General features: G+C 37.2%; 1 protein-coding gene and 1 non-coding gene across 2 annotated transcripts in view; both read right to left on the reverse strand.

The window, feature by feature from the left end:
- Positions 1-6: 6 nt before the first annotated feature.
- Smp_170520 (hypothetical protein) overlaps positions 7-26,059 on the reverse strand; it is a gene marked incomplete at both ends in the record, with an annotated part of 47,256 nt that continues 21,203 nt past the window's right edge. Inside the window, 3 exons of the mRNA XM_018791599.1 lie at positions 7-63; positions 4,756-4,997; positions 18,667-18,838. Coding sequence (XP_018647314.1) covers positions 7-63; positions 4,756-4,997; positions 18,667-18,838 — 471 coding nt within the window. The remainder of the gene's footprint in view (positions 64-4,755; positions 4,998-18,666; positions 18,839-26,059) is intronic.
- Positions 13,152-13,223, reverse strand: Smp_tRNA_01469_Pseudo_CTA.1.1. The gene has a single exon. It is a non-coding gene (tRNA).

Raw genomic sequence — 26,059 nt, forward strand, 5'->3', positions numbered from 1 at the left:
ATAATACTAGATAAATTTTAATAAATTACTATTGATTAAAATGTTGCCTACTAAAGCATAAATCTTTCAGGAAATCATGGAATAAAAAAATTAGTGGATTTGGTAAAATAAACTTAAATGCTCCTTTTTTATGAATATTTCAAATGTCAAAATGTGTTACTATAGTGATGAAATTGGTTAATGTATACCCGGGAGAAGTTAAACATTCAAAAATAAAACAAAAAAAAAGAAATACACAGGGACTCCACATATTTTTTGTAGAATGCGTTAGTAAATAAATGACAGTTAAGTGATTAAAGCTTTGATTCTTGCTATGCCGCGTACTACTAGACTACGTGAACGATCGAACCCGCGACGTCGCAAGAGAGAAGACAGAAGACAAGTAAGTAGGAATTTTACTCCCCAAACAGTGTCAAATATAGTACCAAAAACCTCATATATTTGTAGTTTTTTTTGGCTGAAAGTAAATCATCATTTCGGACAGCCAACAGGCACATAGGGGGTCATTCTTATTCATCCAATAGGGAAGGTACACGTCGACGTTCTAGAATGTTGCCCTAGTGGTGATTGGATGGAATGTCTTCGGCTCTTTCTGAGCTTCTTGAGGCTTCCTTGAGTTAACCAACCAGCCATCCTTACAAAAACATTATTATTATTTGAATAGGAGGTAAAGTTAAAGTATATTACTGGATCACCTTGAGGTTCTAATTTGTTTTAGCCCATCAGGAAGGTGTAATTATAAATTAATAAATGATAATATAAAATTAAACAGTCCATGAATGATATACATATATTGTCTCTACAGGGTTATTGAACATTTTCAAGTTCCTAATCGTTAAAGTGTGGCTTAAGAACGATGTTGACAATTAGAATTTAAGGTTAGTTTATCCATTACATTACTCACTAGTCAGTTGAAGCTAGACCACCATGGAAAACCTTGAAGCACTGGACGGCCGTTCCGTTCTATTGTGGAACTCCTCAGCAGTGCGCATCCACAATCCTGCCTTGCGAGATTCAAACCCAGAACCTATCAGTCTCGCGCCAGAGCACTTAACCGATAGACCACTGAGCCGGCATCCGATGGTGTTGATGTATAACTTCAACCAATCCACGAAATCTGAGTAACCGTTCATCAATTGTCTTCAGTGAGTTCCTATCTCACAACAGACGTGGTTTGAACTCCACTGGTCACTGCTTCTCACTAGAACTCCAGGAAGTACCTCTTGAAGTCAGTCACTAGTGAGAATATGATTATTATTATCAGAAGGGGTTTTGTCGAGATTTCAGTATTTTCATAGTTGAAAGCATGAGGCGAGGCGAGATCGTGCATGCACACTGATGAGGAGTATTCCAACCTCATTCCTGATTCTAACAAGTATTACAACAAATATATCACTCCATATGAGATACCTTGTTAATCTTCCCAGTTGTTCACGATCATTTTATGCTTGACAGTTAGTTTTCCTTAGTAACCTGACGTTTTACAAGCACTAGTCTTGATATTTCTTAAGAATCTTTATATTGGAAATCACTAAATGGAGTCATATTATTAGTAAAGTTGTAGAGTATTAAGTTCAATTGACGTTCAAAATTAAACATGATGTATTAGATTCTTTTCATTTACCTCCCGCTGATTGATCATTGAATTTCACCCCAACAAAATGAATATCAGATTATCACAAAGCTTATTAGCTTAGAGTTGATAGATTATTCGATTTATCAACCATCTTGATTGGCTTTTTTCTCTTCTCAACTAATTAACAATTTAATATAAACAACGTTTAATATGGAACGTTCGTACAATGTGGGAGACTGGGAGAGTCTTGCAGATTGGTGCAGAAATGAGGAAGTACAACCTGGAGGTGGTTGCAATCAGTGAAACACATTGGATGAAGGTTGGACAACAAAGACTAGCTTCAGGGAAGCTGCTGTTATACTCCCACCATAAAGAAGAAAATGCTTTACATACACAAGGAGTTGCTCTAATGATGTACAAAAAAGCACAAAATACACTTACAAGATGGGAATCTCATGGATCAAGGATCATCAAAGCCTCCTTCAAAACGAAGAAAGAGGGCATTACCATGAACGTCATCCAATGCTATACGCCTACCAACGATTACAATGAAGACTTTAAAGATAAATTCTATGATAGGCTGCAGTCAATCGTTGAGAATTGCCTAACAAAGGACCTGACCATTCTGATAGGAGATTTAAATGCCAAGGTTGCAATGGACAACACGGGATATGAAGATATCATGGGACGACATGGACTGGGAGAAAGGAACGAAAAATGGTAAGAGATTTGCAAACCCATATGCTTTCAATAAGCTTGTCATAGGCGACACCAAATTCCCACAAAAACGCATACACAAAGCCAAATGGATTACACCGGATCACAATACACAGAACAAAATCAACCATATCTGCATCAATACAACAGACGTTTCATTCTAGTATGGGATTCTTCACCAGTGCGCACACAAGACCGCACACGAGGTTATTAAATCATCGACATTTGATCTCACACTCAGACTCCTAATCTCTAGACCACTGAGTCGGTATCCGACGATGTTAATGTATAACTTCAATCGACCCATGATCTTGATCAACCATTCATCCATTGTTTGAAGTAGATACTTGTCTCTACCCGAAACAGATTGAACTCCACTGGTCATAGATTCTTACTTTCTTACCACATTTTAATTGTATATATACTTTGGTTTACAGTTCACAAATCGAATGGAAAAATGATGTGAATAGCGAAACAAGAAGCCTTGAAAAACTAGGGAAGCTATTTTTGGAGACGTTATTTCACTTAATTCAAAGCTTGTAATACAGTAACATTTACTTTTGTCTCTAATCTATTCTACAGAGTATAAGCTTTCGTTTGATGTATGATTAACTGCCATAACCTTTTCTATTCCAAAGCTATTGTAATTTAGACGTAACCTTTTGTACTCTAGTTTCGACTCTATTCCCCCAGTTATGGACGTAATTGTACTTTCCTAATTATTGTACGTTGTAGTGTGGTTAATCGTCTATATTTTTCATGTATCGTTTTTCGCTAATCTGAAGCAGAAACCAGGTCGGAATTGGAAATAAAACGTGTTCCAATTGACTTGTCTTCTCTCTCTCGCGCGCGTACATGCTTGTCAGTTAATCAGATGATAAAATTGTTTGCGTCTTTCTACCCCTACTTCGAACTCACGACGCATACAAGCCTCAAGGTTAAGCCAGTCAACCTATCGTGTCAAGTTCTTAATCTACATTTAGACAAGTTATCCTTGGCACGAAAGTGGGTAGACAGATTCAAGGACGTAACAAAAAAAATTATCATAATCATTTTTTTTTCTTTTTATTCCATGAATATTGAAAACAAAAAGAATGATTAATTTTATATAATAAAAAGGGAAATAGCTAACTAAACGATAAACATGTACACGTAGATTATTCCCATTCAAAGTTGCCGTTTCGTCCTGTTGTGGGACTCCTCAGCAATGCGCATCCATGGTCTCGCCTCATGAGATTCGAACTCAGGATCTATCAGTCTCGCAGCAGAGCACTTAATTGATAGACCACTGAGCCGGCATCCGATGGTGTCTATGTTTATGAGGAGTCCCATGATAGGACGAAACGGCCGTCCAGTGCTTCCAGGTTTTCCTTGGTGGTTTAGCTTCAATTGACTCATATTTATAAATGGTTAATTGACATAAAACTCTCTTATCTTGGAAGTCTGATCAGCCCTAATGGGTTGGTGTCTGACGAAATCTCAGCACGGATTCAAAAAGCTCGTTTGGCTTTTGCCAACTTACGTCACCTATGGCGAAGACGAGATATCCGTCTATCAATTAAGGGACGAGTATACTGTGCAGGAGTTCGCTCTGTTCTACTTCACGACTGTGAAACGTGGCCATTAAGAGTAGAAGATACTCGAAAGTTACTAGTATTTGACCACAGGTGCCTTAGAAATATTGCTCGCATCTGCTGGGATCACCAGGTAAGTACTAATAAAGCTAGACGCAGGGCATTAGAAAATGATGGTAAATCAGTTGATGAGGTTATGAATCTCCATCGACTGAGATGGTTAGGCCACGTGTTACGTATGCTTGAACACTGATTACCACGACGCGCTATGCTGACTAATGTAGGAGATGGTTGGAAGAGAGTTAGGGGAGGCCAAACCAAAATGTGGTATCAGTCACTAACTTCTAGTCTGAGCCATGTTGGTAGATGCAGACTACTTGGTTGGGGTCCTCGTGACTATCATAACCAGTGGCTGGAGACTCTAGATGACATGGCTCAGAATCGATCACAATGGCGTAGGTGTATACACTCTTTATCTTCCCTTAAACCTTGAGATTAAAATTGCTTCATAACTGTCTTCCTTCCTATACTATATCTTTATATACAACTTTTCTTTTATACACTACCACCACTAAATTAACTACTTCTATGAATCCGGTGTTCATCTTGTTGTGCTAATGAGTGAGATATGGCAACTTGGACCGATGCATAAATGTGCCTGATCCTACGTTGCAGCTGACTGACTGACATAAAATTCCCATTTAAACATTAAAATTAAAAACACAAAGTTCAGCGAAAGGATTTTATTACGTAATCTAATATTACAATCTTCCGATTACATCATCTTTGTTATTCGTATTCAGATTTCCTTAATGAAATGGTTAATTACTTTATGAAAAATAAGTCATTTAATAAGTCTTCTTCTTTTTCTTCTTCTTCGAAGTTAACTTCTATCATATTTGATTGATTACAGTCATTATTGATTGCATCATTCCATAGTTCATCTTGTTCATGATGATAATAACTACTTGGATAAAAGTGATCATAATGTTGTTGTTGTTGTTTATGATTGATTATTGTTTTACTTTGTTGATATGGTTGTATTAAAAGTGTTTGTGTTTGTTTTATTATATGATCATTATCTTGAAATGTTTCATTCATTAATTTGATTATTGATTCTAATTCTTTATCTGAATTGATTTCAATGATGGATTCATTCTGTTGTCGTTGTTGTTGTTGAGGTGGTGGTGGTGGTGGTGGTGGTGGTGGTGGGGGTTGTCGTTGATCTCTTTGTTCTTGAAGTATTTTACAATGTGGTAAAGATTGACTAACATCTCCTATTTGTTTTCCATGATCCTTTGGAAGTAAAATGTTTGTTTTCTCTATTGAAATTAATATAGAAGATATAAAACATTTGAAGATAAGAACTTTTGAGTGAAATTTACCATTTACAAATGACTTTACTTTACTTATTTACATCTGTTACCCCTTGTGGAGGCCTCAACATATACAAAGGAAAAAGCAAGATCCTCAAATACAACACGGAGAACACCAACTCAATCACACTTGATGGGGAAACTCTGGAAGAGATGGAAACAATCACGTACCTGAGAAGCATCATTCATAAACAAGGAGGATCGGATGCAGATGTAAAGGTGAGGATTGGCAAAGCAAGGGCAGCATTTCTACAATTGAACAACATATGGAACTCAAAACAACTGTCAACTAATTTCAAAGTGAGAATCTTCAATACGAACGTCAAGACAGTTAGTCCTATTGTACGGAGGTGAAACATGAAGAACTAAAAGTATTTATAAACAATTGTTTACGCAAAATACTCAACATTCACTGACCGGATACTATCAGCAACAGCTTTCTGTGGGAGAGGACAAACCAGCTTCCAGTTGAAGAGGAAATTAGGAAAAGACGTTAGAAGTGGATAGAACATACGTTGAGGAAATCATCAAACTGCATCACGAGGCGATCCCTAACATGGAATCCGGAAGGGAATTGGAAAAGAGAAAGGCCAAAGAACACATTACGCCAGGAAATAGGAGATATGAAAAGGATGAATGTTAACTGGAAAGAACTGGAAAAAATTGCTTGGGAAAGAGTTGAATGGAGAATGCTGGTATGCGGCCTATGTTCCTCGACGAGGGGTAACAGGCGTAAATACCAGTGGTACCCCACGTGAAGGAACATAGGCCACCCACCAACATTCTTCATCCAATCCTATCCTAGGATTTACAAATTAGTCAAATTAAATTAAGAAATTTGGAAATTTAGAGACGATTGGACGTAGGTTTATGTCATAATTGTTTAAATATTATTTGAAGAGATAAATGGTGTTGTAAAAAAAATAATTATGTCACCAAGTACCTCATTTAAAAGTCCTAATCTCTGATATATTTCAATCGAAATTGAATAAATATGTAGGACTAAATTTACAGTTACAGTTGAAAGTACTAACTGAATTCTTTTGATCAAGTTTATTCTAGTGGGGTTTAATGATACAACATCATGATGCACTTTATTTGATAGCATCCATGTGTATACTTTGATTTTCTCCATTTTAACATTCGACAGGAAAGAGTCTTTATGGCCATTAGGGGACTTATAGGTCTTAAAATATTCTAATCAGCATTCTGAAGCTCCACAGTTCCAAATTCATGAACTCTTGGCGGTTGAATTAATAAACTAATATCAAATCAAAGTTTAACGTAACGTCATATCACTCACCTTAGTGGATATATTACACACATTGGATGATAGAATATGATTAGTAGTTAAGATTACTGCCCAGTTATTAATACAATCTGATAACTTGTTCACATATTCAACTCAGATATAAGAGGAATCAACTATGACTTGGAAAAATTGGACAACGGCTTCGTGTAATACGAAACCATATAGCATTAATTTGTCCTCCCAATGCCCTGGTACGGCTGAGAGTGGGGAGAGTTCGCTTTTCCTCTCGAAATGCTCTCATATGACTACGCGTATATAGCCTCTACCAGGGAAGTCCTAATCACTGCTGTTATATCCTAGCGAAGACATAAGTACGGGTAACTCCAAGAATCTATTAATGGACTATTATTCTATGTATATTCCTATTGTATAACTATTCAGTAACTAGATTATCTATATCTATATTCATCTTATTATAAGCTTCATTTTGACACATTGATTATTATTATATGATTTACTGTTCCTATGTTATACTCAGTTTATTGATTATCGTCTCCCACGTTCACAGCCACATTTGGCTTGATTTTGTACAAATATTATTTTCTATTTTATGGTGTGATGTGGTCTGTCTGTCTGATATATAAACAGAGTATGTTTAAAATAAACGATTCGCACAGATTCGCATAACAGAAGCTGCTATTGGTGTTCTGGACTCAAGTGGACGGGCTAGGCGGATTTAGGACCAATAAGGACGCGAGATTACTCATATTGATTGGACGTCCTTGATTGTCACCGTGTTAAGGTCGGAGAAGGCGTATTGTATTGGTGGATAATTCACGCGAGTTACGTCCTTGTTTAAGTTGTAAGGTCATAACAAATTAACGACGACCTTGAACAAGTCATAACAACTGCCTTCTCGTGGCATTACTGTTGTTTACGAAATTTAGAGGATGAAAAGCAAATGTCCGGCAGGAGCTTTAACCGGGTTGGTGGATACGGAGAGTCCACCTAGGGGAGTTGGAAAATACTCATTCCAAACCAATGATGCACATGGGCTGTCTCCAGCATCCTGAGGGAACAAATGGCGTATGAACTAATCATTGGTCACTATCTACCATGGGATTGCATCTCTTCACGATGCTCCACTGTCTTGTGGATTAGATCTTTAGGACAAATGCTCCGCGTGTGGCCCCTAGGAAAACCACCTGCTCCGGTTTGGGCATCTGGGCAGTATCACAGCCCTCACACAAATCGAATGAGATTTGTGAGGCGCATATTTATCTGGTGCCTCTTTGTACCAATATTTGTGTTTAAATAAATAAATAAATAAATAATTTGACCTAAAAAAAGACTTATAGTAGTTTTAGATGTGCTGTTCTAATGGATACCGATAATCACATATACCTTGATATAAGACACCCTATTGTTTTTGTGTTTCAGTTCATCCAGATCTATAAGATGAAGAATGGATAAGAAAAATCCTTACAACTAGTTTGGATCAATTGTCCTATTTGTCAAATTGGCAAAAAAGTATCTTTTAGGGATAAATTTAAAACAACAGCAACAAATTGCTCTGAGTGCATGAATTTCCCTTCAAAAATTACAAGAGGTACTGTCTGATTAGTTTAACTATAAAAATGTAATGTCACCAGGTTAAGATTTATCTCAGGATTAAGATTTTGAGATAGGATAGATCAGAAGGTGTTTTGTGGAGATTTTAGTATCTTCATAGTTGAAATAATGAGTCAATTGAAGCTAGATCACCATGGAAAACCTGGAAGCATTAAAATCTCCAAAAATCTTCAAAGTTTATATTTCTTACATTTTACCAAGATACTCTATAATTCAAACGATTGTCCGTCACCCCCCCCACACACATTTAAATTCTTATTCAGTATATCATCTATCTGGTTAGCGTTTTTTTAGCGAGTTGGTTTTCTACGAGATGGGGTCGTTAACCCTATACCCAACCGTCCTCCTTTACCCGGGCTTGGGACCGACAGTAGCCCCCGGAGGAGTTACAGGCGGAGTAAGTAAGTAAGTAAGTAAGTATACATCTATCTCATTAACATATTCACATTTGAAGTAGTTCACTTAACAACAATAACAACAACAACGAAAAAAAAAAGAAAACCAGATACTAAATAGCAAATAGTTAATTAATTGATTTATTATTATTTATGTCTTTAATTTAGATTTATTATTATAATTTAGTTGCTATCTCTATTATACCATAAATCACATACATCTAGCCATCTATCTATCCATCTATGTATCTATGTGGAGGATAAAACATTCTCTCTTAAAATTAAAAAAAAAAATAAAGTCATATGATTCATTCATTTATTTAATCATGATATAATAAATTTAATGCACGTGATCAACGGCCTGACCACCACCAATCGATCGATCGATTGACTAACTGACTGACAGACTATTAGGCTAATTTTATTTATATATTTGAAATTGAATTTGTTTGTGTGTGTGTGTTTGTTTACCGAAAAAGGATACATTAATAGATATACATTGTTGGTGCGAAGCTATCTATCTGATTGGGTTATAATAATGATAATAATAATAATAATAATATTATTATTATTATAGTATAATGTAAACGTTAACACAATTAATTGGGTGTATATTCTAATCATATGATCGATTGATTGATTGATTGATTGATTGATTGAATAATGAAGCAATATAAAATTAATCAATAAAATGTAGTGCATAATAATCATTCAGTAGTATATGATGGTAATGGAGAAGTTTAAGGGAGGATGTGGAAACCTTTACATATCTGGGCAGCATCATTGATGAACACGGTGAATCTGATGCAGATATGAGAGCGAGGATCGGAAAAGCAAGAACAGCATATTTACAACTGAAGAACATCTGGAACTCAAAACAATTGTCAACCAACACCAAGATTAGAATTTCCAATATAAATGTTAAGACAGTTTTACTGTATGGGGTGGAGACGTGGAGAACTACGAAAGCCATCATCCAGAAGATACAGGTGTTTATCAACAGCTGTCTACGCAAGATACTTCGGATCCGATGGCCAGACACTATCAGCAACAACCTACTGTGGGAGAGAACAAACCAGATTCCAGCGGAGGAAGAAATCAGGGAGAAGAGCTGGAAGTGGATTGGGCACGCTTTGGGGAAATCACCCAACTGCGTTACAAGACAAGCCCTCACATGGAATCCTGAAGGCCAGAGGAGAAGAGGACGACCAAAGAACATATTACGCCGAGAAATGGTGACAGAGATGAGAAGAATGAACAAAAAATGGATAGAACTAGAAAGGAAGGCCCAGGACAGAGTGGGTTCTAAGTATATGATGGTTGCATGGTGAAAACAAAAAAATAATAATTTGAAGCGAGAGAGAGAAAGAAAGAAGCTATAGCGCTTTTAAATATTCTAAACTTGTATATAGTTGAAATCATGAGTCAATTGAAGCTAGATCACCATGGAAAACTTGGAAGCACTGGACGGTTGGTTTGTCCTATTGTGGGACTCGTCAGCAGTGAGAATCCATGATCCCGTCTCGCGAGATTCGAATTCAGGATTTATTAGTCTCACGTGCGAGTACTTAACCGATAGACTACTGAACTTGATCATAATAATTGATGCAATAAAAGAATAATAGTGATATGACATGAAATGATTTAAACAATTAGTTCAGTTGAATCTATGAATTATCGATTTGAGCTAGACTATCATTAAGAGCTTGAAAGTAATAGATTAAACGGTTTGTCTCAGTATAGAACTCTTCGATAATGCATATCTATGGTCTTACAATATGAGACTGAAATGTAAAACTTTCAGTTTCAGTAAAAATTCAACAATCTCCATAACTTCATACCAATAGTTATTATGTGTTAACTGGTGAATAGATTCAAGATGAAACGTCTGGAGATCTAGTCAGAAACTGTGACCAGTGAAGTTCAATCTGTTTCGGGTAGAGAAAGGTATCTACTTCAGAAAATGGATGAATGGTTGATCAAGATCATGGATCGATTGAAGTTATAGATTAACATCGTCAGATACCGACTCAGTGGTCTATAGGTTAAGAGTCTGAGTATGAGATCATATGTCGATGGTTTGAGGACTTTGTGTGCGGTCTTGTATGCGCAATCGTGAAGAGTCCAATACTAAAACGAAACGATGGTCCAGTACTTCCGGATTTGTAATGGTGGTCTAACATTGATCGGTTCATGATCTCAATACAAACTCAAAAATTTCCACAACCCTATACTGTCAATACATGATTTACATCACAGACTGAACTTAGTTAGACACCAAGTTAAAATTAGAAAGCACTGAGCAGTTGTATCATCTTGGTGCTGGGCACCTCAGTGATCATGTGGACCCATAAACCCTATGGGCAGTGAATCAAAGCAAGACCTTCAGGTCCATTGTCAAGGGCATAACTTAAGACCTCTGAGCCGTATTATGTTCACTGGTAGAATCAATGAATGTGACTTGCATATGAAACACAAATTGACTTTGTCACTTAGTCGTTACACTAAATAATTAATTTTGACAAAAGCCCTAACCAAGAGTTATGTGCAGACTCTTAAAAACATATTCGAGCTCTTATAAGTATTTGAGAAGACAGATACTCTGTATTCATATAGATAAATGAAGGCGCCGTTTTTTTATGATTTGCAAACAGATAGTCACCCTGTAGTACAATCCAGTAGATTAATTAGTCATTTAGGACAAATAGATAGTGTATAGCAGTGGAATCTAGGATGTACGTTTCCTTCTTTTCGGAACTCGTCAGCTGGATGTGTCTGCTTCTTAGTGTCCGTATTTGCACCGCAAATTCAACTCATTAACTTGCGTTTCAAACACCATCGAACTAATGACTCGTATAGCCATCAACTTGTTCAGCAGGTCAGATGCTAACATCATTATTCAAATGCTCACTAATATATATAGTTAGATAGACAAGTAGTTGGTTAAACAGAGATTGATTGATTGACAGACGGATATATAGACAGATAGACTGACGAACAGATTAACCTATAGACATATAGGTATGGACAGAGACAAACCGACATGTAGATAGATAGGTAGACCAGCGAAATTGTGTGCGACTACTGGTTGTCAAAGTGTAATTGTAAAACTAATAAATCACTTCTGGATTACATCACATTAACATGTACCTGATTCTTGTCAACATGTTAATTTGGATCCGTTACTACCCATACAATGCAATTTTGAGTAATGTAAAATTTCAAATTGATCAATGGTTTGGAATCAAGGTTTTCCAACTCTCCTAGGTGGGTCCTTCGTGTCCACCAACCCGGTTAAAGCGTTGGATATTCGCTTTTTGTCCTCTCAATTTCATAGACAACACCCCTACCGCGAGACAGGTAATGAGTAGGACTTCACTGACAGAGGCTGTATGCACGTGGCAATATGAGAGCATTTGGAGAGAGAGATATGACTCTCCACACCCTCGGCCTTACCAGGGCATTTGGGGATTAAATTTAGATATTCACTGTTTCTTGATTTTCAATAATTGTCTAACTAAAATCGTTTAATGTTATGATATACGAAAATATCCCATCAAGATTAACTTGTTTATTGATACTTAACAGAAAGAGGGATTTTTACTTCTAGTTTTAATCCATTTTTGTACTGAAATATCATATAAGTTCATAATTTTTTATTGAATATATACACTATCGATGTAACCATCATATAACTTGATTAAATGAAATCAAATGCCCTGATGCAGCCAAGAGTGGAGAGAGTTCGCTCTCCTTCTCGAAATGCTCTCATATGGTCACACGTGTATAGCCTCTGACAGCGAAGTCCTACTCAATGCCTTCTCGTGGCACTACTGTTGGTTACGAAATTGAGAGGACGAAAAGCGAATGTACGGCACATTAACTGTACAGTGGACACAATGGGTCCACTTGGAGGAGTTGGAAAACCCTCATTCCAAACCAATGGTGCACATGGGCTCCAGGATCCTGAGGGAACAAACGGCGTACAGATCAATCGTTGGTCACCGTCTACCATGTGACTATATCTCCTAACGTTACTCCACTTCCTTGTGGATCAAATCTTTAGGTCGAAGGCTCCGGGTGTGGCCCATAAAGAAAACCACCTGTTTCAGTTTGGGTACCTGGGCAGTATCACAGCCCTCACACAAATCAAATGAGATTTGTGCGGCGCATATATATTTGGTGTTTCCTTGTACCAATATTTATGTGTTTAAATGATAAATAAAATAAGTTGAAGTCAATCACGTTACACTAAAAATTTTAGAATGTGTTTAAAGTATTAACATTATTATTATTATTATTATTATTATTATTATTATTAGTAGTAGTAGTATGACTTAACGAATAAATAGTACTTTTAAGAATATACATAAATAGTACTTTTAAGAATATACATTATTATTAGAAGAAATAGGTTCAATGTTCAAGTTGACTGGGTCAAATTTACTCTTGGATTCATAATGTAATATGATTGTTACAAAATTTCATACAACTTTACAAATTTTAAGTAATCTTAATGTATTTATGTATAAGCAAAGATGGATAGTGACTAGCAGTGGAATCCAGGACTTGCGCCACTTCGTCCTATTTGGGACTTGTTAGCTGGATGTACCTACATCTCAGAGTTGATGTTCACTCTGGGACTCGAACCCAGTACCATTCGCTTTAGACGCCATCACGTTATTCACTTAGCTACTGAGACCTGATAGCCACTTGCTTGTGAGATGGGGTGAAGTTTAAATTCACTTATTATTGTTTGTTTGAATCTTCCCATCGATGTTTAGGACTGGAATTGGTCAGTCTCTTATTGGCATATGTACATACTGTACGTATTGCATCGATATAGCCTTAATTCATAAGTATTATAAGCAAAGATGGATCCTTTCATTTTATATATGGCAATTTTTATATTATTAATCGACTGAAGTATATGGGAGTTATTTTCGAGAAAAATTCGCATACACTATTGTAATCCAAAGGTGTTGAGGAGTTCTAATGTATTCATCAGAAAATTTCATTGGAAGTAGGAAACTCTTGGAAACCCCTTATCAAATCAATGTGAAATAGGAGCTTCTCTGAAACATCTAGAAAGACAAGATCCATGTATTATGTTTGTGATTAGATATTTACTTGTACTGCTACTAAATTTAGTACGGCTCCAGAAACTTCTACGTGCTCGAAGTCGTATCTTTTGTCTTGTGTTCAGGTTAATGTGTAGATTTAGCCTGGGATTATTCGAGGAGGCTAGGAAACTGGATCGAGCGTTCATTTAACAGATTTATAAAAAGGAATGTAAATATATTATAATCTCAAACGATAATCACTACTTAATTTTTATTTCAATAGTTTTTTTCTGTAGCAAATATACCCAAGACGTTCATGATTAATCAAATTCTAATGATTTATTTTCTCTTGGTGATTGAATTCAGTTTTCACAACTCCGCAACCAGAAGTCAAACCCACTGCATTCAGTCTCAAGGCGCTACTGCTTGAACTTTAGAACACTATGTTATGTCTTGATCAAGGTTGTAGCCAATTGTTATGACTTGTTCAAGGTCGTCGTTAGTTTGTTATGACCTTACAACTTAAACAAGGACGTAACTCGCGTGAATTTTCCACCAATAGAAATGCGACTTCTCCGACCTTAACACGGTGATAATCAGGGACGTCCAATCAATATGAGTAATCTCGCGTCCTTATTGGTCCTAAATCCGCCTAGCCCGTCCACTTGAGTCCAGAACACCAATAGCAGCTTCTGTTATGCGAATCTGTGCGAATCGTTTATTTTAAACATACTCTGTTTATATATCAGACAGACAGACCACATCACACCATAAAATAGAAAATAATATTTGTACAAAATCAAGCCAAATGTGGCTGTGAGCGTGGGAGACGATAATCAATAAACTGAGTATAATTTAGGAACAGTAAATCTTATAATAATAATAATAATCAATAGGTCAAATTGAAGCTTGTAATAAGATGAATATAGATATAGATAATCTAGTTACTGAATAGTTATACAATAGGAATATACATAGAATAATAGTCCATTAATAGATTCTTGGAGTTACCCGTACTTACTTCTTCCCTAGTATATAACACACTACGGTGAGATTCGATGGTTCGCAAGTTAAATTCCAATCAATCCAAGATACTACCTGACCATCTTTCATTATTTTCGGTGGCTACCTTTCTCACACCCAACAACAACTGAATTTCACTGGTAATGGCTTTTCACTAGAAGACAGACTTTTGTGGTAGAAGTTTCATTTTCTTCATTTGAACACATAAATATTGGTACAAGCAAGCACCAGATACATATGCGCCACACAAATTTCACTTGATTTGTGTGAGGGCTGTGATAATGCTCAAGTGCCCAAACCGAAGCAAGTAGTTTTCTTAGGTGGCCATAACCGGAGCCTTTGACCTAAAGGTCTGATCCACAAGGCAGTGGAGCATCGTGAGGAGATGCAGTCCCATGGTAGCCGGTGACCAACGATTGGTTCATACGCCATTTGTTCCACCAGGGTACTGGAGCCAGCCCATGTACACCATTGGTTTGGAATCAGGGTTTTCCAACTCCCCTAGGTGAACTTTCCGTGTCCACTAACCCGGTTCAAGCTCCTGCCGGACATCCACTTTTCGTCCTCTCAATTTCGTAACCAACAGTAATGCCACGAGAAGGCATTGAGTAGGACTTCCCTGTCAGAGGCTGTATATGCGTGTCCATGTGAGATCATTTGGAGAGGGAGAGCGAACTCTTCCCACTCTCGGCTGTACCAGGGCATTTTGGGGCCATAAATTAACATTTTGTTTTACACAGAAACAAAAATGATGAACAAATCAATTTTATATAAATTTATGAGTTTCTTATATATTTGAATTGAATAAACGAGTCAGACAAACGATTCAACCAATAAAATGAAAGATTCATATCACCAAAATAAAAATTAAAAAAAAACTTTATTTTCCAGAAGAGTAACTCTATCATTTATCTATTTGTTGATATTAGTTCCTATGGGTTAACTGTTAATCCAGTTTTTTTTTGGTTTTAGAGGAAAAGCAACATCACTGTCACCATCACATGATATAATCTTTCTCTTTTTCTGTCATATTTTTCTGTTTACATGAATGAACAAAAAGTAGAAAACTATCTTGTACAATGTGTGTCATTAGAGTATACGACAATAAGTAGTAAATTAATAATTAGAGGAGTTTTTGTGGAGATATCAGCATTTTTCATAGTTGAAATCATGAGTCAATTGAAGATAGATCACCATCGGAAAACCTGGAAGTACTGGACGACAATTTCTTCCTGTAGTGGGACTCCTCAGTACTATGCATCCACGATCCCGTCTCGCGAGATTAGAACCCAGGACCTATCAGTCTCGTGCCAGAGCACTTAACCGATAGACAACTGAGCCGGTATCCAACGGTGTTAATGTCTAACTTCAACCAATCCAAGAAGTTTGAGCAACCGTTCACTACAACCGTCCCACAATAGGATGAAACGGCCGTCCAGTGCTTCCAGGTTTTCCATGGTGGTCTAGCCTCAATTGACTCATGATTTCAACTATGATAAAATTAATAATTATTAATATTATAGATTTATGCATTTAGTTTGGCTAGAAAGTTAACTCAACATAGAGATTGGTAATAAATGTGAATTAGTACAACTTGTCATACTGTATCATTACAACATCAAGTTAACTACTTGATGTTCAACGGAGTCACTAATATGATAGTGTAATGAACGAAGTCTTCGACATCATGGAGTTCCTGAGAAGATTGTCAACATTATCCGGAATTCATATGATGGACTACAGTGCAGAGTCGTGCATGGAGGACAGCTGACAGATGCATTTCCAGTAAGGACCGGAGTCAGACAAGGCTGTCTAGTCTCCCCATTCCTCTTCCTTCTGGTGATTGACTGGATTATGAAGACTTCGACATCTAAGGGGAAATACGGAATACAATGGACTTCTCAGAATCAATTAGATGATTTGGACTTTGCAGATGACCTAGCCCTCCTTTCTCATACACACGAACAAATGCAGATGAAGACCTCAAATGTAGCAGCAGCCTCCGCATCGATAGGCCTCCACAATCACAAAGGAAAAAGCAAGATTCTCAAATACAACACGGAGAACACCAACCCAATCACACCTGATGGGGAAACTCTGGAAGAGATGGAAACAATCACGTACCTGAGAAGCATCATTCATAAACAAGGAGGATCGGATGCAGATGTAAAGGTGAGGATTGGCAAAGCAAGGGCAGCATTTCTACAATTGAACAACATATGGAACTCAAAACAACTGTCAACTAATTTCAAAGTGAGAATCTTCAATACGAACGTCAAGACAGTTAGTTCTATTGTACGGAGGTGAAACGTGGAGAACTACTACATCCATCGTCAAGAAGGTACAAGTATTTATAAACATTTGTTTACTCAAGATACTCAAGATTCACTAGCCGGATGCTATCAGCAATAGCGTTTTATGTGAGAGGACAAACCAGCTTCCAGCTGGATAGGAAATTAGGAAAAGACGTTGGAAGTGGATAGGACATACGTTGAGGAAATCACCATTGTGCATTACAAGGCAATCCGTAACTTGGAATGGTGAAGGGAAGCGGAAAAGAGTAAGGTCAAAGTTAACATTATGTTGGGAAATAGAAGCAGATATGAAAAGGATGAGTGTTAACTGGAAAGGATTGTTTAGGACAGGGTTGAATGGAGAATATTGGTGGGTGGCCTATACTCCTCTACGAGGGGTAACAGGAGTAAGTAAGTAAGTAAGTAATTAATGAAGACTTGGGTACGATAAATCATACTATTCTATAAAGTAAAATCATCCACTACACTTTTAAAATATGAAAACACTACATTAAATACACGACATGCACACCTTTAAGTTATCATTTAGAAACGTTATCATTATTCAATTCCTGTTGTTATTTCGATTGCTATGTGTTTTCCCCTTTCTATTCTCTCTTCACTTTCCTTGCTATGTAAATTGTACATCATACACAAATTGACTCCATCATTCAGTCATAACACAAAACAATTAATCTTGACAAAAGCCTTAACATAGAGTAATGTGTAAACTCTTAAGAACTTATTTGAGCCCTTACAAGTAATTGACTACAATTTCTTATATTATCATCCCAACATATTTTAAAATGTTTTAACAATATATTGAAATACATTGAAATCATGAACCGACAACGATTGAAAACTCGAAAGTAATGGACAGATGTTTCATTACAGTATGAGACTCTTTACAAGTTCATATGAACAACCTCAGGAACAGGAATCGAACCTAGGATCCATGGTCTCCTGTGCAAACGCTTTAACATCTAGATCACTGAACTAGTATTAATGTTTAACTGAACCGTGATACACCATTATTAATATTTATCTTCAATCGTACCACAATGTTGAGCAACAATCTTTAGTGGATAATTGCCTTACACTCGACGCAGTTGAACTCTCACAAGAACTCCTAGAATCTAGTCAATAGTGAGCACATGATAATTGTCAGTATAGGATTGTAGAGATCAGTATGAAATTAGCAGAAATTGTAGTAGTATTAGTGAAAACAAAATAGTGAATAAGAATGAACTGTCATACTGTACAGCCTTTCTAACCGTTAGTAACGAAACTCCCATGGACTCTAACGAGGTAGTCTGCACCAACCCAAACGGTTAAGACGAACAGTCAATGATTTCATAAACTCGTATTACGTTTTAGGTTGTCTGCATCTAGCTTTATTCTAACTAACTCTTACGTCATTAAATTTTACGCATCGAGGTAAACAGTGGTTAGTTATATACAATACACATTCTGAACACATCAGTCGATGAAAATCCATATTCTTATTCACTTCAACATTGCTCACTTGATAGTCCAGTCGTATACGAGTAATTCTTCAGATATACTTATAATTGACTACTAGTAACTTGAGAATATCATTTGTTCTCAATGATTAAGTTCAAACTATACAATGAAACAGAATGAATTAGGGGTCATGTCAGTTGGTTAGATGGACATCTCGTCTACAATATATATATGACAAACTGCCGAGAGTCGGTAAACAGAAAACCTTGAATGATATTTTATAATGGACATATAACTCACGGTTATTCGATTGTATATTATACATTGAATAAGTAACCTTGGAAACATTCAATAATTTTTCTTCGACATTTTGACCTATTTGATGATTTCCTTCTGGCATTTGAAATGAAGTTAACTTCACTTTGTTATTTCTGTCAGTATCAATATTATCATCATCAGATTTTTCAATCTTCTTAGATAAAAATGATGAAGGTGTAGAGGAATTTGAGGAGGAGGACGAGGAGAAGGAGGAGGAAGAGGTAGAGGAGGAGGAGGAGGAGGAGGAGGAAAAAGATTCACTTTTCTTTTGTACGAATCGATTTTTTCTTATGTTTCTTCTTCTGTTTTCTCCAGATCTTCTTGTTTGGTTATTTTGTATTTTTACCTTCGCACACTTTCTTGCCCTATTTATCTTGTTATTATTGTAATAATCATAATGATGATTCACGGAAACAGTCTGTGCTGATGAATTTGTTAAAGATTTGTTATTTCCATGGTTTAATACTACATGTGATTGTAATGAAGTTGGTGTTGAGATTGGTGTATTCAATTCTCCTGGATAATTCGTCATATACTTATCCTGGAACTAAAAGGAGGCTCGTAGAATAAAATCGAAAAATCAGTATACATATATATACTATAGAATGTGTACTAAGTGGTTGGAAGTAGTCAATAGAGAACACTGAATATAGATTTTATTCTATTTGGTTTCTTATTAACGAAAATGTACTCTGCATAACTAAGGGAACTAATGCTTTCTATAGGATTCAAATGCAGTTTATCCAGTTTTATAATTTGACACGTTACCACTAAACTGATCGGGTCATGACTGACTTCCTACAAGACTGAGATATTTCGGATTACTGAATAGTGACTAATATTCTGTTTGTCTAATCCTTTGTAGATGCTGAATGAATTCTTTTGATCGACTTCCAATGTAGTTGCTAGTCTGAACAACTTGACGGTTTCATTAGGGTAGATACACTTACTCTTTGTCTTCTCACAGATTGTGAGTTCCAAAATGGTCTTATACATTTATTTGTTCAGAAGGGGTTTTGAGGAGATTTTAGTTTTTTCATAGTTGAAATCATGAGTCAATTGAAGCTAGACCATCAAGGAAAACCTGGAAGCACTGGACGACCGTTTCGTCCTATTGTGGGCCTCCTCAGCAGTCCTGGGTTTGAATCTCACGAGACGTGATCGTGGATGCGCACTGCTGACCAGTGATCAGTGGAGTTCAATCAAGTCTGTTTTAGAGATATCAACTCACTGAAGACAATTGATGAACGGTTGCTCAAACATCGTGGATTTATTTATTCCACACATTTCGTTCTTTCTTCTTGGATCATATAATCTCTGTGTAATCCTTTATACTACAACTAGTACCATTAGTATTTCTACTACCGTAATATTTCATCTCTTTATGTTGATGTGTCGTAGCATCTTGCGCCTGTGAACAGACGTGTTCTATTCTACGTTGTATATTACTGACTGAGTGACTTTATGGTATATTATTCAGAGTGATATACTCTTATTTGTAATATCATAATAATAACATCTCAGTTATGCTATCATGCCTCTGCCCAGAAATCGATCAGAAGTAGATACGAAGATTTACTGAGTGACACAGAATAAACGGTCTAGCTTTGCGATAGGTTGGATCAGTCGGAGATATTAGTTGAGGGTCAAATAATAAGTGAAAGATGTTGTCAAGTGTACACTATTGGCCAAGATTTAGCTTAATCATCCGTAAGAGACAGATAATACTGTTGTAAGTCATTATCAATAATGTTTCTCTTTTTTCTCGAATTTATTAATTGCAGATCAAAGTATGAATTCACTTAGTATTGTTTGTTTGAATCTTCCCATTGATGCTTAGGACTGCAACTGGTCAGTCTCTTATTGGCCATATGTGCATACTTTGCGTATTGCCTTGATATAGCCTTAATTCACAAGCATTATAAGCAAAGATGGATAATGGCTAGCAGTGGAATCCAGTGTGACGCGCGTTTCGTCCTATTTTGGACTCGTTCCAGAGAGAACATCAACTCTGAGATGTAGGTATCACAATTGATTGATCACTGGGTGGTGATCAATCTCATGCATGTCAGGTCCTTCTTAGTGCTGATCGAATGCTATCGATCGAGTTGCAATGTGGCCACCAGTCTAGGTGGCTCGACACTGCTTGCACTATGTATATGTATGTATGTATGTGATTACATCTCAGTCCTACAGGAGGTTGGTCGCGGCCCGAATAGCTCAGTGGTAACGTCTCTGACTGTGAAGCTGAGTGACGCGGGATCGAATCCGCCAGGGAGCGTCAGTTCCCTCAGGATTACAGGTACACCTTGCTGACGAGTGCCAAGTAGCACGAAACCCGGGTCCAGGGTTTCCTGTTGACCACCTCCAACCACCATCTTACCTCAGTGAGATGCAGGTATATCCAGCTGACGAGTCCCAAATGGGACGAAACGTGCGTCCTGAATTCCAGTGCTAGCCACTATCCATCTTTGCTTACAAATCATAGTAGTTCGAAATTCCCTCATTATGCAATTCATCTGATGTTTAGCTAATAAAAACCAATCCAAATTCTGGATTTCTGCTCAATTTCAATTGTATATGGCTAATGACATAAAATCTTCAAACATACTTATGTTCTTCGTTGACAACTTGTAAGTCTGTCACAATACTTAACCGTGTGCTTTAAGAGAAACAGAGTGATGTATTCATTCTCATAGCTTAACTGGACCTGTTCTGGACTGAACAACTGAAGATATGTAATGCAACTAATGTTAAGCGCTGGATGATCTGAGATTAGTTACAATAACCTTGAGACTAATGTTTAGTGGAAATATTACTCATTGATTTATGTAAACATTTAAGGTTCAGTTAGAGGATGACAAGTACGAATCTCGATTTAGCTGAACACAAATGAACTTACACTCCGAGTCTATCATAAGTAAACAAAAGTGTTGTGAATTAGTGAGTTGGCTAATTACTTCCTCACTTTTCGGCCTGACTGACAAATAACTTTCACTTGGACCAAGAGCACGAGTGATAGCGAATTCTTAAATCTTATTGGTTCACGAGGATCTACTGAACCTAATAGCCAATCAGAATGCGAAAAAAGATAGTAGAGGTACCTAATATAAATGAAGAAAGTGATATTACTCCGGATATCCAAGGTAGAACTAATTTAATTGTGTTAGGATTTTCTTCGCATTCGAAAAGAAAGAGGATTTAGGTACATAATTTCATATGGTTCGTCTCGGAATGTTTAACATTGAAGAAGTGACTTCTAAATTCAGATTTATTTATTTATTTAAACACATAAATATTGATACAAAAGGTTACCAGATATATATGCGCCACACAAATCTCATTTGATTTATGTGTGAGCTATGATACTCCCCGGGTGCCCAAACCGAAGCAGGTGGTTTTTTAAAGGGGGCCACACCCAGAGCCTTCGACCTAAAGGTCTGACCCACAAGGAAGTGGAGCAATCCTATGGTAGCCGGTGACCAATGATTGATTCATACGCCATTTGTTTCCTCAGGATACTGGAACCCATGTGCATCATTGGTTTGGGATCAGGGTTTTCAAATTCCCCTAGGTGGACCCTCCGTGTCCACCAACCCGGTTAAAGTGCCAAACATTCGCTTTTCGTCCTCTCAATTTCGTAAACAAACGCAGTGCCACGAGAAGACAGTGAGTAGGACTTCCGTGGCAGAGGTTATATACGCGTGCTCATGTGAGAGCATTTCGAGAGAGAGGGCGGCTCCTCCCCACTCTCGGCCGTACGAGCGAACTTGAAGGCTATAAATGTAAATTGGATTCAAACAAGTCAGAATAATCATTTTAACTGAAAAATATATAATATTAATAACAGAAGTAGCTCACGTAACCTGAGTACGAGCATGTTTTCCTAACAGCATATCACACATTCAAAATGTGAAGATTAGTACAGACTGTTCTATTTTTTATCTAATGGTTCATAAAAATTATCTAACACTTGACTACAAATTATGTCACTGCAGTCATTGAGGAGCATGTGACTAAGTGATACAGATATATTGATATCTTACTTTGTAATCTATTGTAAATTAAACCGTTTGTTCAATTTGTTTTTGGAATCTGAGAAAAAAAAGTCAAAAAAATTGTCAAGTGAAACGTGCCTCAGTTTAGTTTGCATAACATAAAGTTAACCATCCTTTCTCAATGTTCAATAAAAGTCTAATATCAAGCATTTTCAATCATCTATCCATTCGTTTAGTAAGGGTTGTGTAGAAACAGATAAATATTACTGGGGATTTCACTTTGTGGTTGAAAGCATGAGCCAATTGAAGCTAGACCACCAAGGAAAACCTGGAAGCACTGGACGGCCGTTCCGTTCTATCGTGGAACTCATCAGCAATGAGCATCCGCGATCCCGCCTCGCGAGATTCAAACCCAGGACCCACTAGTCTCGCGTCAGAGCACTTAACCGATAGACCACTGAGCCGTTTTCCGACGGTGTTAATGTCTAACTTCAACCAATCCACGAAGTTGAGCAACCGTTCACCAATTGTCTTCAGAGAGTTCCCATCTCACAACAGACGTGGTTTGAACTCCACTGGTCACTGCTTCTCACTAGAACTCCAGGAATTATCTATTGAAGTCAGTCACTAGTGAGCATATGATTATTATTATCAGAAGGGGTTTTGTGGAGATCTAGTACTTTCATAGTTGAAATCATCGGTTAAGTGCTCTGGCACGAGACTGATAGGTCCTGGGTTCTAATCTCGCGAGACGGGATCGTGGATGCATAGTACTGAGGAGTCCCACAATAGGACGAAACGGCCATCCAGTGCTTCCAGGTTTTCATTGGTGGTCTAACTTCAATTGACTCATACTTTCAACTATGAAAATACTAAATCTCCACAAAAACCCCTTCTGATTTCATTTGAGTTATTTAGAACTATTTATACATCTATCATTTATGGATACAGGATTGAAATGCATTCCAACTTAAGGGATGAATAAATAAATGAAATGAATATCAGAGCTTGATATAAAATCACCAGTTAAAATGATGTAACATTTACTCACTAACTGAGCGGAAAAATGATCTAAAGTTTATCGATTTTTTTTTGTTTCCATAATCAAATACAGTGGTTTCATATCATGTGACTAATACTCACGAGTTGCCTAGTCTACTACTACTACTACTACTACTACTACTACTACTACTACTACTACTACTACTACTACTACTACTACTACTACTACTACTACTACTACTACTACTACTACTACTACTACTACTACTACTACTACTACTACTACTACTACTACTACTACTACTACTACTACTACTACTACTACTACTACTACTACTACTACTACTACTACTACTACTACTACTACTACTACTACTACTACTACTACTACTACTACTACTACGACTACTACTACTACTACTACTACTACTACTACTACTACTACTACTACTACTACTACTACTACTACTACTACTACTACTACTACTACTACTACTACTACTACTACTACTACTACTACTACTACTACTACTACTACTACTACTACTACTACTACTACTACTACTACTACTACTACTACTACTACTACTACTACTACTACTACTACTACTACTACTACTACTACTACTACTACTACTACTACTACTACTACTACTACTACTACTACTACTGTGGCGTGGTCTACTTATATCTATATATGTAGTATATGGTGTGGGTTAGACGTAGAATGTATTTTCGCAGAAGACCGATGAAGAAAGAACTGAAATGAAACGCAAACGTCTGGAAAATGCATGAGGAATGGAATAAGAGAAGAAACAGTGAAGATTGAAACAATTGGTTGTTAATTTGCAAATTGACTGTTCATTGTTTGGTAATCAGAATTTCTTGAGATAGTCTGTAATATTTGCTTAAATACATTCGATTGTCCCCAGTCGTGTTTTGTTCATTACATTTGGTGTCGCTGCCAACCAGGAGGAGGGAGGGTGCTGTTCTGCGGACGCCGCTGTGGGTCTGGAGTGGAGGTGCTAGTTGGGGCAGTCTGGTGCGGAGAGGTGGCGTCGAGTGGAGTGTTCTGGCGGGGCGGCGTTGGCTGTAGCTGGTGCTGTCGACGGAGAGAAGCAGTGGGATGTGCGGTTAGTGGTCATGAATCGTAAGTGGATGGCTCAGCAGTCCGGTGGAGTACGGTTGTTGAACGTCCCAGGTGCCGGGTGGATGCGGATGTTGGTGCCCCGGCAGGTCGACGGAGCTACGGAGGTCAGCGCGCCGCAGACTCGACATTCTGACGGAGTGTTTGGCACAGGCTGCAGTGAAAGAAGATAGTGGCGTGGCGAGCAGAACCACCGCATGGTCGAATGCTTTAAAGGGGGGACGAGTGTGGTGTTGTCTACTTATATCTATACAAGTAGTATATGGTGTGGGTCAGACGTAGAATGTATTTTCGCAGAAGACCGATGAAGAAAGAACTGAAATGAAACGCAAACGTCTGGAAAATGCATGAGGAATGGAGTAAGAGAAGAAACAGTGAAGATTGAAACAATTGGTTGTTAATTTGCAAATTGACTGTTCATTCTTTGGTAATCAGAATTTACTGAGATAGTCTGTAATATTTGCTTAAATACATTCGATTGTCCCCAACAAGTGTTTTGTTCACTACAGGATATATTGTGTTTTGGTTCTTGCTCATTAACAAACTAGTTTAAACATGTCAATGTTTCATGAGGTCAGTTTTGGCTTAAGAAAGTCATAAAATCTCTGAATGAAATGCTAGATGAAAGGAGTTCGACCAGATAATAAACAATAATTCCCTAAAGATTTTGAATTTACCATAAATAATGAATGCCAACCAAAACGAAGTCTAGGTCATGTAGGGTTTTCTGCTTCTTATCATTCAACATGAATTACATCAATATCTACTAGTTAGAATAGTTATTTCTGTATTATGATTTCGTCATCACTACGAAAAGTCAGAATAAAGAGTTAGTAACTGATTCATTTGTATATTACACCTGTACTACTACTATTACTACTACTACTATGGTGTGCGCCACTGATGTTTACAGATATAAGTAGTATGTATTACCAATCAAAAGTGGAATGTCTAGTGGAAGAAGGTTGAGAAAATAGAGGAGAAGTGGACGAGAACAGTGAATGATTGATATGGAAACGAATGAACAACAAGGTCTGAGACACTCAATAAACACTTTGTAAATCAATTATTTACTGTATGGTTCTCAGATTTTGCTAAGATATTCTGTAATTTTGTGCTAAAATACATTTAGTTGTACCCACTTATGTTCCCGTTCGCTAGTACTACTACTACTATTACTACTACTATTACTAGTAGTAGTAGTAGTAGTAGTAGTAGTACTTCTACT

Source organism: Schistosoma mansoni (genome assembly GCF_000237925.1).
Source record: "Schistosoma mansoni, WGS project CABG00000000 data, supercontig 0228, strain Puerto Rico, whole genome shotgun sequence".
Lineage (NCBI taxonomy): Eukaryota > Metazoa > Platyhelminthes > Trematoda > Strigeidida > Schistosomatidae > Schistosoma > Schistosoma mansoni.